This window comes from Manacus candei, unplaced genomic scaffold, assembly GCF_025592945.1.
Source record: "Manacus candei isolate 608988 ecotype Guabito, Panama unplaced genomic scaffold, ASM2559294v1 h1tg000151l, whole genome shotgun sequence".
Taxonomy (NCBI): domain Eukaryota; kingdom Metazoa; phylum Chordata; class Aves; order Passeriformes; family Pipridae; genus Manacus; species Manacus candei.
The window spans coordinates 490,093-508,521 of NW_026138199.1; the positions used below are offsets into that span (position 1 = coordinate 490,093).

The 18,429-nt window shown below is 42.6% G+C and overlaps 1 protein-coding gene across 3 annotated transcripts in view; it reads left to right on the forward strand.

Annotated features, from left to right (window-relative positions):
- The first annotated feature begins 2,170 nt into the window (after positions 1-2,170).
- KDM1A (lysine demethylase 1A) overlaps positions 2,171-18,429 on the forward strand; it is a 52,125-nt gene continuing 35,866 nt past the window's right edge. The window contains exons 1-5 of one of the 3 annotated variants that reach the window (XM_051772235.1): positions 2,171-2,470; positions 5,094-5,259; positions 10,089-10,148; positions 13,714-13,847; positions 16,612-16,690. In XM_051772235.1, coding sequence (XP_051628195.1) covers positions 2,186-2,470; positions 5,094-5,259; positions 10,089-10,148; positions 13,714-13,847; positions 16,612-16,690 — 724 coding nt within the window. In that variant the 5' untranslated portion in view covers positions 2,171-2,185. Of the gene's footprint in view, positions 2,471-2,718; positions 3,008-5,093; positions 5,260-10,088; positions 10,149-13,713; positions 13,848-16,611; positions 16,691-18,429 lie in introns of those variants that run through there. The other 2 variants (XM_051772237.1, XM_051772236.1) reach the window with 2 other exon arrangements.

Sequence of the window (18,429 nt, forward strand, 5' to 3'; positions counted from 1 at the left end):
ATTCTTAGATCCTTTTTTGATAGCTTTGTTTCCTTTTCTGATCATAAGGAAAAATGCCTTTATAAAATGATGGGCATGATGATGTCTCAGATGCAACAAGATGTTGCTGCAAGTCCTTTGTATGCCTTATTCTAATTGTGTTTATACCCCAGCAAATACAGAGCTAAACTATAAATATGGATTTAGGATTTGGTTTTACAAATATGGAGAGCCTATATTTGTCATGTTAACTGCATTTAATAAATGGCCCTCAAAAATAAAAGGATTAACTTGAATCTGTCAATTCAGAAGAATAAATGTGTCAAGTTTTGAATGAGATGTTGGCTGGTCTAAAGCTATGGAAAACATGTTAAATGTGCTCTGAGAAAACCATTTGTCTCATCCATTAGGTAAAAATTATACACAAAAATCTATTTTGTGGCTATTTCAGAAATTTGGCTAAACACAAATAAAAGGGAGACTAAAATGGGTAGGTAAAGGAAATGTCAGTACCTATGGAAGCATGAAATACTTGGCTTACAGGCGAAGATAGCACTCTTGCAGCAATTGCCTGTTACTTCCTTTTCTTCCCTGTCACTATTTGGAGTTGATCTCTGCAGTTCTTGTAGCTGGATTTCATATCTACCTCCTGAACAAGAGTTTGGGTTGGTTCCGTTCTGCTCCAGTCACTTCTCAGCACTGGAACTGTCAGTGTGTGTTGCTGACCTTCTGCCTGCTCACATTACTGCTGGGCAGACATCTGGAACACGTCATCTACACCTTGCAGACATTCTACAGCCTCTAGTTGCTTCCTGGCTTCCTGAGAATGGTTGAAATCACACCTGAATCTTCCTGTGCAGCTTTTGCCTTCCCAGGTACATCAGTCCTCCTATAGTGTCTACACAGCCATGTGATCAGCCAATACAAACCAGCTTCATGATAAGGTAGGTCTGCTTGGACCAGCCACTATTCCTTCCAAGGAATGACCAGTTTTAAGGAGAGAGGCAAGAAAATTACCTGTTATCTTTAGCAAACCAAGAGCAGAACATCTCTGGCAGTACTCTCCTCAAAGGCATCTGTGGGGCTGCTGGGCATTGATCAGCAGTGTCCTGCCCAAAGGTTGGAGATCCAGTTTCCCATTCCCACCTCACCGGCATTTTCTACTTGTTTAAGTAGAAACTTGAGAGAGGACATGGTGAGGAAAATTCTCAGACCTCAGAAGGTGACAGGAAGACTAAAATTTGAATGCTTTGTGGATGTGAAGCTTGGTAGGTCTTGGCAATGTGTGCTGGCAGCCCAGAAACCCCCCGTGTTCTGGGCTGATCCCCAGCAGCCTGGGCAGCAGAGCAAGGGAGGGATTTTTGCCCCTCTGCTCTGCTCAGGTGAGACCTCGCCTGCAGTGCTGCCTCCAGCTCTTGGGTCACCAATATAAGACACGGACCTGCTGGAACGAGTTTGGAGGAGAGCACAGAGGTGTTCCAAGGGCTGGAGCCCCTCTGCTCTGGAGCCAGGCTGGGAGAGCTGGGAGTGTTCAACCTGGAGAAAAGGCAGCTCTGGAGAGAACTTAGAACCCCTTCCAGTCCCTAAAGGGGCTCCAGGAGAGCTGAAGAGGGACTTGGGATGAGGGCCTGGAGTGACAGGACAAGGGGAAATGGCTTTAAGCTGAAGGAAGGTAGATTTAGATCAGATATTAAGAAGAAATTCTTTAGTGGGGCACAGGTTTCCCAGTGAAGCTGTGGCTGCCCCATCCCTTGAAGTGTTCAAGGCCAGACTGGATGGGGCTTGGAGGAACCTGGTCTTGTGGAAGGTGTTCCTGCCCATGCTTTAAGATGAGCTTCCCTGCCGACCCAAACCAGTCTATAATTCTATGATGAAACAGGCACAAACGTCTCCCTTTCAACTGTCTTGACGTGTTTCAAGGGCCTCCATGTGTTCACACAGGACTGCTGTGGCCGCAGGGCTCCTTGCTGCTCTCAGCCGCCAGGAGGTCCTGCTGCTGTGTGCAGGCAGGGGAGCGGTGGGGGAGCTGCGTGTGCGGGGCGGGGTGTGCGGGACCGCTGAGGGCCCGCTGGGGCCGCGGGGGGGGTGACGCTGCGCGGGCCGCAGGCGGCGCTGAGCGCGCGAGGCCCGGATGTGACGTGCAGGGCGGGCGTTGCCGGGCGGTCCTTTGTGCGGCCCGTGGCGCGGCCCTTTGTGCGGCGGGACGATGCTTGCGGCGGGCGGCAAGAAGGCGGAGGCGGCGGCGGGCGGCGAGGCCGGGCCGGAGGCGCCGGTGCCCCCGCCCGCCGCCGCGGGGGCTCTGGGCTCCTCTTCCGATAGCGGCGGGGCTGCGGAGCGCACGCCCCGCAAGAAGGAGCCTCCGCGGGCCTCGCCCCCGGGCGGTGTGTCCGAGCCGTCGGCCGCCGGGGCCGCCCCTGCGCCCGGCGGCGAAACCACCGGCATCGCCGAGACCCCCGAGGGCCGCAGGACCAGCCGCCGCAAGCGGGCTAAAGTAGGTCTAGGGTGCTCCGGCTACGGGCCCTGCTGGCACAGAGCCGCGACCGGAGGCGGGGCTCGGCCCTGCTCGGGGTATTGCTGCCCCCGGGACCGGGTCCGGCGCGGGGCTGAGCACGGGCCCGGGCGCTGCCGGCGGGGGCGGGCCTGTGCCCGAGAGGGTTCGGGGGCGTGAGTTCGAAGAATAAACACACGGGCGCGCAAGAAGGCAGTGCGGGTCAAGGTCCCGTGGTGGCCCAGCTCTTCGTGGACTATGGCGTGACACGGTGCATGTCACAAAGGAGAGCATTCTGCAGCAGCCCAGGAACTTTTTGGGGTTCCCGATCTGATACCGAGCAGTAAAAATACTCCAAGTCCCTGACAGTGCATCGGAATGCTCATGAGCTTCATTTCATCAGTGCATTCTTGTCGCTGGAGTATAGAGATGCAGATTCTCCTGAGGCTCATGTTCATGGGCCTGTGCTGATTTTGCAAGGTTGTGAAGGTGATGGCCACGCTCAGTCCACTGTTCCTCACCTTCCCTCTATTGGCTTTGGTGAGCTGAGTCAATGCTGTGTTAAGGGTGAGACTTAGCACTGAAATCTAAAGGCCATAAAGAGTCACCGGTAATTTGGGTCTGTAACATGTAATTCTCATCTATTGTTCTGAACATGTGAGAACGTTATCTTCTTTTTGTGAAACTTTTTCTTCGAAACCTTGTCTCAGAAGATATTGAAGATCTTGGCTGTGCCCAAAGCTGGGGTGTTTGGCTGGGAAGCTGAAGTTACTTTTCGGAACTGTTTTGTCCTGTGGCTGTGGCATTGAATGTCTAGCTTTTCAGAGCCCTTGTGTGATGTGATAGCTGGTCATTTGCATGCAGGAGCTGCTGGGTAGGTCAGTCTGGTGCATCTTTTAAACTGAAAGAAGGTAGATGTAGATTGGACATAAGGAAGATATTTTTTACTATGGGGGTGGTGTTGGGCAGAGAAGCTGTGGCTGCCCTACCCCTGGAAGTGTTCAAGGCCAGGTTGGACGGGGCTTGAAGCAACCTGGTCTAGTGAAAGGTGTCCTTGCACATGGCAGGGGGGTTGGAATGAGATGTTTTGAAGGTCCCTTCCATCCCAAACCATTCTGTGATCTTCAGAAGCAGCATTTCTGCTTTATGGTGGTCTGTTAACAAGTAGGAATTAGTGCTCTGTGTGGGTTGTGTGTTGATGGTGTTTCTCTGCACTGACAGTACTTATCTGCAAAGGGTTGTTCATCTCTTATGACACCCTCTGTCCCCATGAGCACTTCAGCCCAGCACGAGATTGCCTTACTGTGAATGTTTGTGGGGTGAATTTAGTTGGGGGGTACCCAGGTTAAAAATAAACCTAGGGAAAAGCTTAGGTTTTTTATTGGACTCGATTGTTCTTGGAAAGCTCTGTGAACTCAGGGGGAATGGGAGACTTCTGAGGGCACACGTGGCTTCAAATACGGTGGTAATGTACGTCGGGGCTGGAGGGTCACTGTAACTTGCTTCAGAGTGGGAGTTCGCAGAATGTCCTGGTGGTGCAACATTCGCTCAAGAGTGGGAAAAACTAAATATACTGGAGATTGTGGAATGCAAATATTTAAAAGAGAGCAGATCTTGGTGTGTGTTAGTGTTTTACTGAATCCAGGATTTCCTATACAGAGGCTTCCCAGTGAAACACAGTTGTGTTTTGAATTGGTGCCTGTTACTGCCGTTTCTGAATGATTGAACTTGAGCTATGAAAGATTTTTTGTTCTTTTAATGAGAAATGCAGAGTTGCTTTTGTTATTTCATGGTGAAAGCTGACCTGTCAGATGTTGGAGGGTCACTAGCTGCTTTCTTTTTATTTTTCCCATGGCTGCATGTCGAGAAGTGCTTTTTTCCTTTCCAGTAGATAGGGCTATTCAATAGCGTTGTACAAAGCTTTCTTACTTTGGAATTCGTTTTATTAAACAGTAAGGGATGCATCCCTTCCAGGCTATTCTTGAGGTTTCCGTGTTCCTTTAGGTTGGAGCAGCGTCTTTTTGGCTGGTAATATTATTTATTTTTACTGGAAAACAGTACAAAATGTGCATGGCAATAAAGATGGGTGGGAGCAGGGCATCGTTCTGGTGCTAAGCCACTAGTGTGACTGTCCTGGAAAGGAGGCAGCTGTGAGCCTCTGTACCAGGACAAGATTCCCAGGAGACTGTACGGGACACAGATGGGATTTCCTCAGGAAATCTTATGTATGGTTCTGATCACCCATGTTTGGCAGATAAAGTCAAGTTGGAACATAGGGACACAGAGGCAACTTGTTATCCCCAGGTTTGACAGGGACATGAAGGAAGGAAAGAAAACTAGACGGGGTTAAATGATGACACAACAAATACACCTAAACTGGGCTTCATATGAGTAGAAAGCTCCCACTATTGGGTGCTGGAAACCCTTTTTTTAGGTGGAGGTGAAAACATGGGGAACTTGTTAAGCTTTGTTGCATTTTATAACATTGTATCTGTAATAAGACTGCATAAGGTAACACAAGCCTTCTCTTTGAGCTGTAAGCAATTTTGTTATTTGCAATGTTTATTTTTGTAGTCCAGCTTACAGACATCTTCAGTGCGTTTATTCTCTGTTGTGCTTTTTACAGGTGGAGTATAGAGAAATGGATGAGAGTCTTGCAAACCTGTCAGAAGATGAGTATTACTCTGAAGAAGAGAGAAATGCTAAAGCTGAGAAAGAGAAAAAACTACCCCCACCACCTCCACCAGCTCCTGCAGAAGAAGAGAATGAAAGTGAGCCGGAGGAGCCATCTGGTGAGTAAAGAAAGACCTCTTTTGACACTACTTACCTAGTTTATTAACAGAAATGTAGCAGGGCCAGGTGTGGCATCATGAATTCCATGTGTGGGTTTGATCTGGTTTCAAATTATTCTACAGTGTTTTATTTACTTGCCCCATTCTCCTGAGGGGAAAAACTCAGAAGAGCAGCCTGAAAAAGTTGAGAATATGCATGAATCTAATTCCAAATGAAGCCAGACTTCTCGTGCTAGATTCTCATGATCCTTACTGACTTGTCTTTGGAAACTTATTGACCAGAGTAGCCTCTTTGGCTCTCTGCTGCCACACCTGCTCATGTAGCAACATTCACTTACTCCTCTGAGAGAGAAAAAGTTGAGTTTATGGGGGGAGATTCTGTGCAGAAGAACGAATTTAATATACTGTGATTCCTGTAGCTTTAAACTGTGGCTCTAATCTTAAGTTCTGGTTGAATACTGTTCGCTTAAACTTCAGTGTTTTCCTCGTTATCTTTGACAGAGCTTCACTTTACAATGAAAAGTTTCTTAGACAGGAGGCAGCTTTCAAAATTTGTGGTAGTAGCAGTACCTTATCCTTTACCTCTGTTGTGTTTACAGTTCCCATCATTAGCGAGGTCTAGTGGTGGGGCATCACTCAGGTGTCTACAAGATGGTGCTTTTACAAAGTTCAGAGTCCAAGATTTTATGAGATAAAATGTGTACTAGTTGTTTTGGATAAGAGCTGAAGTCTAGTAGTAGTTGAATCTTTGCTGATTCATCACCTGTGTGAATTACTGCTAGTCTTCAGTTACACTCCCTTAATTTTCTTTTTATCTGGCAGGTTTGAGAATGTAGGCAACAGGACTGATGTCAGCTTGGGGATACCTACCTTTAGTTGCAGAAAAATTATTAAAAGCCACAGTTGTGTTTTATCTCTTAGGATATTCCCTTGTAACCTTTCCTTGTTGCAGCTGTTGGCTCCTGCCTTGATACAAGAATACTATAGCTGATATGCTTGACTAAAATATTTGCAATGATAAAAAACCTCCTCCCTCAGTTGTAGCTGATGTATCAAAAATGGAATTTTAATAGATGTAATTAAGCAAGTATCTTAAGTTTACTATTTAGTTTTGCTTAGACCTTGTGTTTAATCATTGAGACCTAATATTAATACATTTTTTATTTCTCTCAGATTCCATTTTATGCTTCTAAGAATGATTATTGAAATCAGTTTGAGGCATAATCGGTGAAGTACAGTGAATCAGGTTTTATCCCATGAAGGAAGAAATGTGGAAGATAAGCAGTGATGAATCATGCCATTCTATACACACAACAGCCTGTTAAGCAGTTATTCTGCAAGCACTATATTTAGCCATCTAAATACAATCAATTTTCAAACAGGCTCTATGCAGCTGCCTAGAAATGAGTTGACTTCAGGTCATCATATAATTTCTCTATTCCTAGAAATTCTGTGATACACATGAAGCAGTAAAGTAGGAAAAGGACAAATTTTCAGTTGTCATTCCATAGCTAGTCTTGCTGTAGTTTTAAAGGCTTCTGAGACTATATACATTTGTGGATCTCTCTGTCTTTGTCTTTATTAATGCAGGTGTCAAGAGCATCAGGTGTTATGCTGGCTGTTAAAGTGCATTGAAACTTGTAATTCAGGCACCTGTTAGGAGGCATGGAGTCTGCTATATATAAAAGCAGTGTTTATAATTGAGGTTTTCTCCTTCTCTGTCGCTTTGAAGCAAAAATTGACATATGCAATAAGAAATACTAAATTGGACAGTAATACTAGAGTAGGATTGCATATTGAAAATTTAGCAAAATTTTAATTAGCCTGTGTATTACTGTTAATTTATTCTCATTGCAGACCTTAAAAATTTCCTTTCTGTGTTTAAAGCCTATAAAAACACAGGAAATGCAGTAGAGATGTTACAGGTTATGCCCTTTAGAGTTGAAAAGCCTGACTGTGCAACTTAAAAATGTCTTGGTGCCAGTGTCTGGCATTTCATTAGCCTGTTCCCACAGACAGCTTACAGTGAAGTAGGTTACTGTCACAGTTCAGGTGAGAGTGAAATGCTGGTCTTATTTGGGGTAGGTCCTGTTGATGTATTCAGCTGTCAGGAATTCCAGGTGTTTTGGCTATATACATTATTACAGTCTGGATTTGCAAGATTTACTGCCTGCTATTGCAGAGCAGTTTTAAAAGGTGTGACAGTATTTCATAGTTAAGATAATTTCCTTAGATTATCTCTTCCAAATTCCCTTTCAGTGCTGAAAGACATTTGTGTTCTTGTTTGCCAGTATCCCTTCTGAAATTAAGGAGGTTGCTTCTTTTGTTTTTCTTCTCTAAGGATCTTTTTGGTTTTCCTCACCAAATTGGATTTTTATTTTTATAACTATTGAAGATTTTCTTTGCCAGCTCATGGCCTTTTAGTGTGTTCAGTATTCTTACTTTGTGGTAATCCTAGCTGCTGTTTTCCGAGGAACTGAGTATGATCGAAATTAACATCAAGTGAATAGTCAAGCGTAGTGGTGCTCTGTCTCTGTCTGTCATCTGACTTTGTCTGTTTTTCTAAATAAATTCAGTACTCTGTGATACTCGTGTGCAACTATTTTTTATTTTGAGACAGGGGATGATTATATGAAGTGGACTCCTTTGTGGATCTACTTCCTGATTGCTCTTCAGCTCATGGTCTGTTATTCTCTTACCTTGAGACTTTCAGCAGATTCTGCTCTTGCACATGTTCTGCTGAGCTACAATAGTGTGATGTTATCGTAGATCAGCAGTTTGCTTGCTGCTTTGTTCCTTTGCAACTAGAACCTGACTTTCTTCCAGGGAAGGAGAGCCAATCTTCACTAGCAGGCCTTGTTTCCACACTTCTGTGCTCAGACTGGGTAGGATTTAGAATTCTGTCCAAGCAAACAGTAATACTCATGAGAAGAGGAAAATACAGATTTCTTTCTGTAAGTAAGCCGAGAGCAATTTTTTCCCCTCTACTCCTTGTCAGTGCTAATTCATGGATAATGAATTCTGCAAACTGATGTCAGCATCTTTTCACTTTCTTAATTTATGGAAGGCATAAGTGAAACTTTGATTGCAAATTAATGGCCTGTGATTGAGTGTAAATATTAATGTTTGAGCAATGTTAGTCTCTGCTAGAATGGAAGCAGGTCTTGAAATGTTCCCAGCAAAATAAAATACTTGCAGTGTAGGTCAAGTAAGGAATTTTATCTTGCTGTTGCAGGTACGTTAGTTCATAGAATCCTGACTTTGGGTCTTGTAAGGCCTTTCAAAATACAATTATTTATCACAGTCTCTATGTGAGTTTTTGAACTTTCCTGCTGGCTGACTGATTATCTACAAGTACTGACTATTGCTCCTCTGCTGTAGCTGAGTGAAAATGTCTGTCTTGTTTCAATTCTTATTTTGTTTTATAGATGTGTAATGTTACGACATTCTAGATGTTAATCCAGGTTATCACAGTATGCAAACATTTGGTTCACTTTTTGCGTCTTACTGTAGGGGTTAAATTTGTAGTTCAGATGAAATTCTTCTAAGTGTATCCCCTAAGAGCCTCAAATTACATTCTGGCAAAATTGTCCACCTGGTCCCAGACTCTTTAAAAGCGCATTCAGCCACAGATTAGACCTTGCTCTTATCTGTTTGGAAATGACACCTTGAACAGTTGTGCTCTAGGAAGTGGCTGTTGCACTCCAGTGACTGTTGCAGCAGTGTGTTTCAGCGGGGGTTGGTTTGGGATTGCTGATTGTTGAAGCATGTGGTTTGAAAGAGCCTTGGTACAGCAGCAGCCAGCTGAACAGCGCTCAGCCATCTCTGGAGTGTGCCATGGCTTCCTGCTCTCTGCAGGTGACAAGACTCCAGGCAAACATCTGACTGTGGAGGAATATTGCTCATGAGCTCAACCCGGAACTAGTGTCTCCTGAGAAGTGAGCAGTGTGTGAGGTGACCTGTAGTGGCTTTGTTCCTGCAGGCACTGCAGCTGCACTTATCTCTGTTCTCAGCATGCTCTGTTCCTGCTTGTGTTGCAGTCCTGTGAAGGCTGCTGCTCAGGACTTTTGTGCAGGCTAAGGTAATTCTGAGACTTCTTCAGATCTTTCAGATGAGTGCTTAGCCTTTCCCCATGTTTCTGTCACTGGGTATGTTGAAAGACTGATGTCTTTCAGTGCTGGGTGTTGATCACATCACTGATCGATGGTCTGATATGTACTTGGCTTCAAAGGCAGTCTTAGTGTGTTAGAACACTGATGGGTGTATCAAGGGCACTGAAGCCAAAATAAGTGGTCTGAGCCTTTAAAGAAATGTTCTGGCATCAAGCTTCAAGGAAGGGTTTATGACAAAAAGATTAAGAATAGGCTCTCCTGAATGTAAGAGGCTTTTCAGAATGGCTCAGACTATCCCCTTGCATATGAGGAGACTCGGGAGCACCAAAGGCAAGCTTATCAAATTCTTAGGGTTTGAGATCCATAGAATCTGATGGTATCCATCCATCTTAACAGTAAGAAATGTGATCTGAGTATTTAAATCCTAACCATTAATGAAGTTGATTATAAATATTTAGTCACCAGGAATGCTACATATTGTATACTTCTTTATTTCCCATAAAATCTCATGTAAAGCTTTCCAGTAACGCGGATAACACTTTAGAAGATCACAGTTTGGTGCCCTGAATCTAGGTTCCAGAAGATGGAATTCTCAGAAAATGGGTTTAGTTAGTTGGTGAAATTTAATACCTACAACGCCAACTTGCCAGGCCTTTATGTCCAGTATGGTTTAACTTATGGAGTAAGGTCCCTGAGTTCTCCTCTTTCCTTCCACAGGGCAAGCAGGAGGACTTCAAGACGACAGTTCTGGAGGGTATGGAGACGGCCAAGCATCAGGTGAGGGTGGCGTTTGATGCTTGCCACTGAGTAGCAAGAGCCGCCAAGTTAGGGATTGATGCTTGCAAGTGCGCATGGGTGTGGTTGTCCCGAATTTAGCAAGAGATGTAGGAGTTGTGTACCCACCTGTTCAAAAAGTGTGGAGTATTTTCAAATTTCAGTTGAGGACTATAACAACTGTGGAAAAGGGCGCTAGCTAACCTGTGTTGAAATGCCTCAGGCCGATCTCTCATCCCTCCACTCCTCTCCATGTTCAGAGGAGTCCAAACGTGCAAAAAGCTGTTTCTTACCTAGCCAGTTTGTACCACCTGGACTGACAGAGAGAACCCTGGGCTTTAGAATAGTAGACCTTTTTTCTAATTTGCTGAAGAAACAGCATGGAGTACCTTTTTGCTCCTTTATTTTTGTCTTGAAAGGGTTTGTGTTTGAACTGTGTGCCAGTGGTTAGACCAGGAGATTATCTACTGGGCAGATTCATAGTCTGCGGCTCACTGGACTTGTTTGTGAATTGCATTTGCCATTTGACCTCAGTACTGCTGCTGGCAGTACGCACTTACTGCTTCAGTCACGGGATTGGTGTCTTTACTCTTAAGTACTTGAAGTGCTACTGAAAATCTTCTCTACTTTTGCTCTCACTTCAGGATTAGGGTTTAAGCAAAGGAGTCGAAGGCTCTAGAACCTGTTCTGTACCTCCAAGTTGCTCTTTTTGAAGAAAACAGAACTTCGGGATACTCATCTAAAAGTGCATCCTTTGCTGTTCTAAGTAGGGGAGCCGAGTACTGTTATGAATCTTACCACTTAAACAGAACTGCTGGCTCATGGGCTTAAGGATGCACTGCCTATTTCATTTTTAGGCAGGCATTGGCTAATTGGAAATTCTGCATATTTTGCATGTACGCTTGAGAGTATGCTTTAACAATTGTCCAATTCATTGGCCAGAAAACTTTCCTTCAGAGTGTTTTCCATCTGCAGATGTTTCAGTGAGTCTTTAAATGAGTAGCATCCCTCAGGATTTCTTCTGTGAGGAAGAAGATAATCAAAACTTCAGCGCATGAGTTCCTGATGCTGAATGTCAGGAAGTGGCAAGTGTGTGTGTGAATGTGTGTGAAGAGGAGCTAGGCAGAGCCATTCCTTCAGTTGTTAGAGTTGCCTGCCCCAAGAAGAGAAGCATGTGTAGTTCTGAACTGGTACTTCCTGTAATGTGTCACTTTCATGGAATACAAGCAATAAAGGTGTGGAACGGGTGGGATTTAAGTAGCCTGAAATCCAAATCCATTTAGCTTTCAGCTGTGTAGTTGCAGAAGCAAGTTCAAGGACATTTAGTTCTTATAAGATCTTCCAGTGCTTGGCCGAATAAAAACTATATATTTGCTATTAATAGCTATGCTTTTGCTAAATTCTTGTATCAAATGCTGTTGTGGGTTAGGTTTTTTGGTTTTTTTCTTAAATACCATGCTCATCTGGACCTATTCTGACATTTTTGTTTTAAAGTTTATGTATTCCCATGAAAGACATGTGACCTTAAAAAAAAAACAAAAAACAAAACAACCTAACCCACTTTGGAGTTCTTTACAAAAATATTGGCAGCGCCATATTCTCTGGCTGCTCAGTTTGAAGAAATAAATCCCAAAGCTTTTCAAGAAAATACCAAGTTGCCTTAAATCCACATGTCTGAGTTCCCCGGTTATTCATGATTGCATGGCTTTTTAGCACGTACCCAGAGGAGGACACTTCTTTTAGCACAAGTCTATAAGATGGAGTCAAATTCAGCATTTCAGGTCTTTAACTGGCCATTCTCTGAAACTGTGCTGCTAAGCTTTTTGCTAGCACTTGAGGATCTAGAACCTTAGTTAAGATTTGTTAACATTAATGAAGTATCACAGAATTGGTAACTTTGGTTTGATTTCCATGCTCAGTTTTACAGAATTTATAGTTGAGCATGTGCGTTCTTATGCAGATGTTGACACAGTTGGGCCAGTGTTAGATGGAAGGACAGCAAAAGGGCTGGGGGTTGGTGTTACTGGAGAAAGTGAAGTTCTAGCAGAGCTGTAGGTTTCTATTCCATAGGTGAATATCAGCGCAAGAAGCATTGTGGGTGTGGCAATTTCTCCTATGGTTACTTTTATTTTACTCGTAGTGCTCTGTAGCTTCTGTTTCTAATTTCCTCTTGTAAAATTCCTGGATTACAGACAGTTTTCTTTACCTTGAGTCATCACACAGTTAGATCTTTTGATCTTTGCTTGTGGATGAATTTTTTTAGTTTTATAACCATTTCCTTCCTTAGTTTTTTTTCACTACCTTTGAAATGTAAAAGTGCTTGGAGTGTGTGGTGGCACCAGAATTGGAGAAAGATAATTCCTCTTCCTGATACAGTGACATGTACTGCTGCAGGGGAACTTCAAACTCTCAGAGAGTTGTCTTGGTTAGTGTAATACACTGCAAGCTTGTATTTTCTTTGATATTTATAATAATCTTTTGAACAATTCCAGTTTCAGCAAATGATCTTAATCTTACTGCATTACTTGTGGGATTTTTTTCCCTTGGGATATATTGGCTTCTATCTTTCCAGACTGAATGCACTCTCCTCTGTCTCACTCCTGATCGTAAGTCACTTCCTAGGACACGGGAGATTGCTATTGTTCTTGCTATATTTCACATCTCCGTACTTCATTTTGCTCACTGTGCCTGCAGGTTGTGCTTTCTGCACTCTGCTTATGCTGTAGCACTTGGTGCACCTGTGTCTTAGTTTGTTACTTTATAGTACAACATCACAGAGACTGAGGAAAGCAGGGTACAGAATTATAGTTACTTCACTGCCAGTATGTGAATTGACAGAAGTGCAGGTGCCTGTATGAATGAAGGCTTTCCCTGGAGAAAACCTCTCCTGTGTGGGTTCAGCGTCACTCTTTTACATGTGGAGCATTTAAAAGGAAACGTAAGAAATCTGTAGTTGTAGTGTACACAGCACTTAGGGAGGCACAGGAAATGTGTGTGATTGTATTTCATTGCACTGCATGATGTGAATATGCAAAAGGAGAGGTTAAGGTGGGTTCCTCTAGCTGGAGGAGGTCAATGCAAATTAAACCTTGAGAAGCAGGTGAGAGGGGACAGTAGACATTGTGCTTGTTTCTTAAAGATATTTTGTCTTTGAATAGGTTCCAAAATGTTGTCCCAATTCTGGTAGAAACTGGAAACCACACAAATTAAGGACAACATCTAAAGTAGTTACATTTTATTGATATTATATTATATATGTGTTATGCATAACATATTGATATATGCCCCTGCCCCACTTATTTTTCAGGCTTTGGGTTTGGGGTTTTTTTTGTTTGTTTGTTTTTTGATTCCCCTCCGTAGTATAGCTTTTTCATTAACTCTAGATGATACCTGTAATTCAAAGTACTGTTGACTTGGAAACCTGTATGTCTTGCACAAATAAATAAAAGGACTGATTGAAAGCATGATGTGAAATTGGCCACCATATCACCTCATGGCTGGATGCACTGGCTAGGAAGGGTGGTGTTCCTTTTAGGGTGCCTGTAGACAACTTGTCTTTTTATTGTAGGTGTGGAGGGTGCAGCTTTCCAGAGTAGACTTCCACATGACCGTATGACATCTCAAGAAGCCGCCTGCTTCCCTGATATAATCAGTGGGCCACAGCAGACTCAGAAGGTGTTTCTGTACATCAGGAACCGCACCGTAAGTTTGTTGTAAAAGTATTGATGAAAAAAGGGTAGGACATTGCAAAGAGTTTTGGCAGTTACCATGTCTAACAGTTGGTAGATTGTTTTTTGTTCTGAGACAGTGGGGTTTAATTTCTGGCATTCTGTCATGCTCTCTGTTGCTAAGGAAGTTGCTATCCAGTTCTTGATCAAAGCAGTGCTGTAAGGCAGCATAAAGAATCCGTAGTGTATTTACAATATCCAAAACAGTCATAGCAAACTACTTGATTCAGCTAATGCAGCTTTTAAAAAGGAAACAGAAAGCTGGTGCAAATGTTCTATTACTTGATTTCAGCTTAAAGTAGAAGCCTCTCTAGATTACTTAAAAATAATAATGAAACACATTATTGCTTAAGGCAAACCTCTAAGCTTTTATTTTTTACTTTGCTTAGCATTCAGTTGCTGTATTCCTGAGACATCAAGCCAATCATGTGGCTTATTCTCAGACCAGAACAGTTACTTTGCCAGCTTTGATTTCATAAAAGAAATTGTAATGTTGAAGAAATGAAACTCTATTTCTGAATGTTTGTAGCATTTCTGCCCAATTCAAAACTTCCATGCAACTTAAGAATGAAGGGGCAGTATTCAAATAATTATTCAGGAGTTCACTCACTTGAGTCCAGCCAAACGTGCCTGAAGTTTAGCCCTTAATAAAACTTCAGTATTAGTATTCTGTTTTGCAGATTGCGACAACACTTTCAGGGTCCTCAGCATACCAACAGGGATCAGGACTTTCTCCTGTATTTTGAAAAGTGTGTTTTAGAAAACTTAAGTCATGATAGAAAAAATTACAGTATGACAGCAAGAAATATTTTGAAAATTGCTGTATTGCCATAGTTAAGGGAGAAAACACCTTATGTACCACTCAGTTTTTTTCACAGACTTAAGATAATCAAGGAGCATCACGGTGTACTGACCCTGGTAGCACCCAGTGCTTAGTAACTTAAGTTATTTAAAATTTATGTGTGGTGGACATCTTCATGCTTTTCCTGTGAAATTTCCCTCTAACCCAGGTTGTAACTATTGGGAAGTTATGAGATGTGTAAAAACAGACCAAAACATGCCAAAAAGTTTGAAAAACTGTTCTCTCAAAACAAATAATGAGTAATCCTTTTACAGATGTGTTAGAAGCAGAAAAGCCTTCCACTGAAACTAAGAAATTACTGGAGAGGAGTATTTGCAGGGCAAACCAGCATTGCTGGTCTGTCGGCCTTATTCACTGTGGAGGAACTTGGAGAAGTTCCTGAGCAGGAATCCCATTTGAGGAAGGTTTGTGAGAGGATCTCCTCCAGTGAGGATAGCAGAGGTTATGGAACAGCTGATATGAACCTGGTGCTCAGCAGAGCTCTGGCAGTGCTGGGAACTGCAGTGCGCAGTCTCGTACTTTGAGCTGGAATCAAGAATTGAATGAATGATCTGATAAGTAAAAAATATAGTTTTGAAGACTTACAGTAGCTTTTACAAAGGGAAGTCAGTCATTTGATCTTTTATGTGAATCCCTCCCACCCCAAAACAACATTAAAAAAACCCACAACCAACCAACTAATGAAAAAACCAAACCCAAACCAATAAAAGCTCTTGCTAAATTACTGTGACATAAAACAGATGATGAAAATCCACAAAGCAGAATGTAGTATAAATGATCTGTCATGGCAGTGCAGGGCAGTCATGGTTTGAAGCCTTTAAAATCTTCTAAGGCCTGTGCTGTTGTGTGCTCATAGAAGGTCTAAAAATCAGAATTTGTAGAAAAAATGGAAGTAATTGTATATATGCATACAGAGAGATTTATATATAAAAATATAATTATGGGCTTTGCACTCTTCCCTCTGAGAATGGAACCTTAGCATTGTGGTACGTAGTACTGTGAAATTGTTAGTTCCGCGCTCAGAAATTGTTAGAAAAAAGGGTGTTAAAAATCACTGGGAAAATGAGTACAAGGAAGTACTGAGCTAAAGATGAAATTTGCCTCAAATAGCCTCCCAGATTATATGGAAATTATTTCTTAATCCTTCCTATTCATTATACTTGTATGACTTGTTTAATATCTGTGAGGAGCTGTAAAGTTAAGTAGTGCAACTGTAGAGAAATACCCCAAAAAATTACTAATTCTGGAAGGTAAAATGATGTGGAGATGCTATGTATGACCTAGATCTAGGCATGGAACAGTAAAATTTTGTGGCACTCTGTGCAACAAAGTGGGCGTTCTCTTGGGAAAACAGTTTTTTTCCTAGCATGAAGTGCCATTAACATTTCACAGACAGTTCTTCCTGCTCTATTTTTGAACTGTAACTGTCTTCTAAGTATGCTTTTTATGTGTGTGTGGCCAGTATACATGTGTAGTATGTGTATATGTGGTAGTGTCTTAAATTGGTGAAGATGGATTGAATGATTAAATGTCTGAGATAAATAAACCTTATAACATGACAAATATTGCTGTAGCTTTTACAAAAACAGGAAATTTGATGCCGAAAAGGCAGTGCTGGCTGATGTTGTCAACTGCACACATCTTCATGCTACCTTTGTGTATTCCCACTTACTTGAAATGGTGTGAGAGTTTCAAGTGGTCTGTATTGCACCTTAAGGAACACTTGAAGGCAAAATTCAGTGCAGCTTGGGTAGTCCTACCAAAGTTTAACCCATTAGAGGATTTCATCTCCTGACAGTATTTGGTAGCAAACACCTCGAAAACACCTCTTTTGTATTGCTTAATATGACATGTCATATTTTTTGTTTAAATACAGCTGCAGCTCTGGTTGGATAACCCAAAGATTCAGCTGACATTCGAAGCAACTATCCAACAATTAGAAGCACCTTATAACAGTAAGTCAAAGCTTTCACTACCAAAACCATCCCGTGTGTACTGCTGTTCTCTTTCACTTTTATTTGGGGAAAAGCTGCTACAGATGGGTCCTTTGTTAGTGGAGCTCCATGAGCGTTTGTGTGCAGACTGTGTTACTGCATTATATTCATGATTTAGGTTTGTTAGAATTCGTTTGTCTGGTAAAGAAATATCACTACCAGGATTCATAAAAGCTGCTAAAAAGATGAGTTGTTACAGAAGTTTCCTGCAGGGTTAATTCACGTGCATCTTTTAAAGTTTGCTTCAGCTTCATGTTGGTTTTCAGCTGTGAGACTTTATTAATCATATGGGTTTTGGGAGGCATTAAAAAGTTGCCTAAGACTTGAGCAGACTGGATGTGATGAAAGAAGGCAGTCAAAGAGTGAGGAGTTACTGCTTGCAAATGGAGACTATTCTACCCGTCTCAAGATCTCAATAAACTGAAAAAAGGTGGAGAGGAGTCATAAAAAAAATTAAGATGAAAATAGTACTGAAATGAACACAGATACAACTGTCAAGGATTGCAAAATAGTGAATTATTGTGTGTGCTGGTTTAAGAGTTAACCAACAGGGGAAATGAACTCAACTCAAAGGAGAGATTATAAATCAGAATAACAATTTATTAAAATAATACAGTAAGTACAATTATACAAACAAACAATTGGTTTTAACCCACAAAACCCAAATGTATAACCCAACACCCTGGGGCATGAACAAAGTGGTGTTCCTTGGGCCCCCCTTGAGTCCAAAGTAAAGGGAGAGGGGAAAAACCTGCTGGTGGGAGAGCTGTTGCAGTCTGGTCAAAAGTGGTGATTGCAGTCCAGTTGAGGGTGGTGGTCTCAGTCTTCCTCTGGATCCCACGAGTGGTGGAAAGGTTCTGAAACTCCAGGTTTATATATTCTCCAGTTCAGGCAGGAATGGTCAGTTGTTCCCTCAGAGCGGGGAATTCCATAAAAGGGGGTATGAGGATGCTCAGAGCGGGGAATTCCATAAAAGGGTATGAGGACAGGAACACCCCCACACACCTCGCAGGCCCCCCCCCAACAACAGTTTCTGGGAAATGGCATGGAGGGCCATAGAATACACAGTTTTGGGCTACACCCATCCAGTGATGAATCGGTCCCAGCTGTTCTAACTAGGACATTGTGCTTTTAAGAATAAAAATGAGAATTCAGTGCTCCAGTAAGGGGTTGGCATGATATTGGTAAATCACATCACAGTTCTGTGTCAAGATCTCGGGATTTTGCAGTCAGTTTCAGAAAAGGTGTTCTTCCCCACTAGATTAAAAGAAGCACTTAATGTCCTGTACAGCTTTTCAGGCAGGACTCAGAACTGCAGTATGGCATGGAAAACAGCTTATGTTTTCCAGAACAACTAGTCTCAGGCACCTTCAGGAAGATGGATTGCTCAGTAGGGCAGCAGGGCTACAGGTGATGCGTTCAGTAGGGCTTGACTAAGTTACTGCTGTGAGTATGTCCTTAGTCCATATGTTGCCCGTAAACAAAGACACAAACCAACAGAGTGCCGGTTTATGGGTGCTTTATTCGGGGCCCCGGGAACCTGCGGGCTAACGCCCCAAGTCAGGATTCCGACGACCCTCGTTCTCAGTTCAGCTTTTATACACAAACAAGTTTACATGTATTCTCACGGCTAAAACAATTACAGTTTCTATAGCAAACCAGGTGCAGTAGTTTATAACAATTAACAATCATCTACTCTA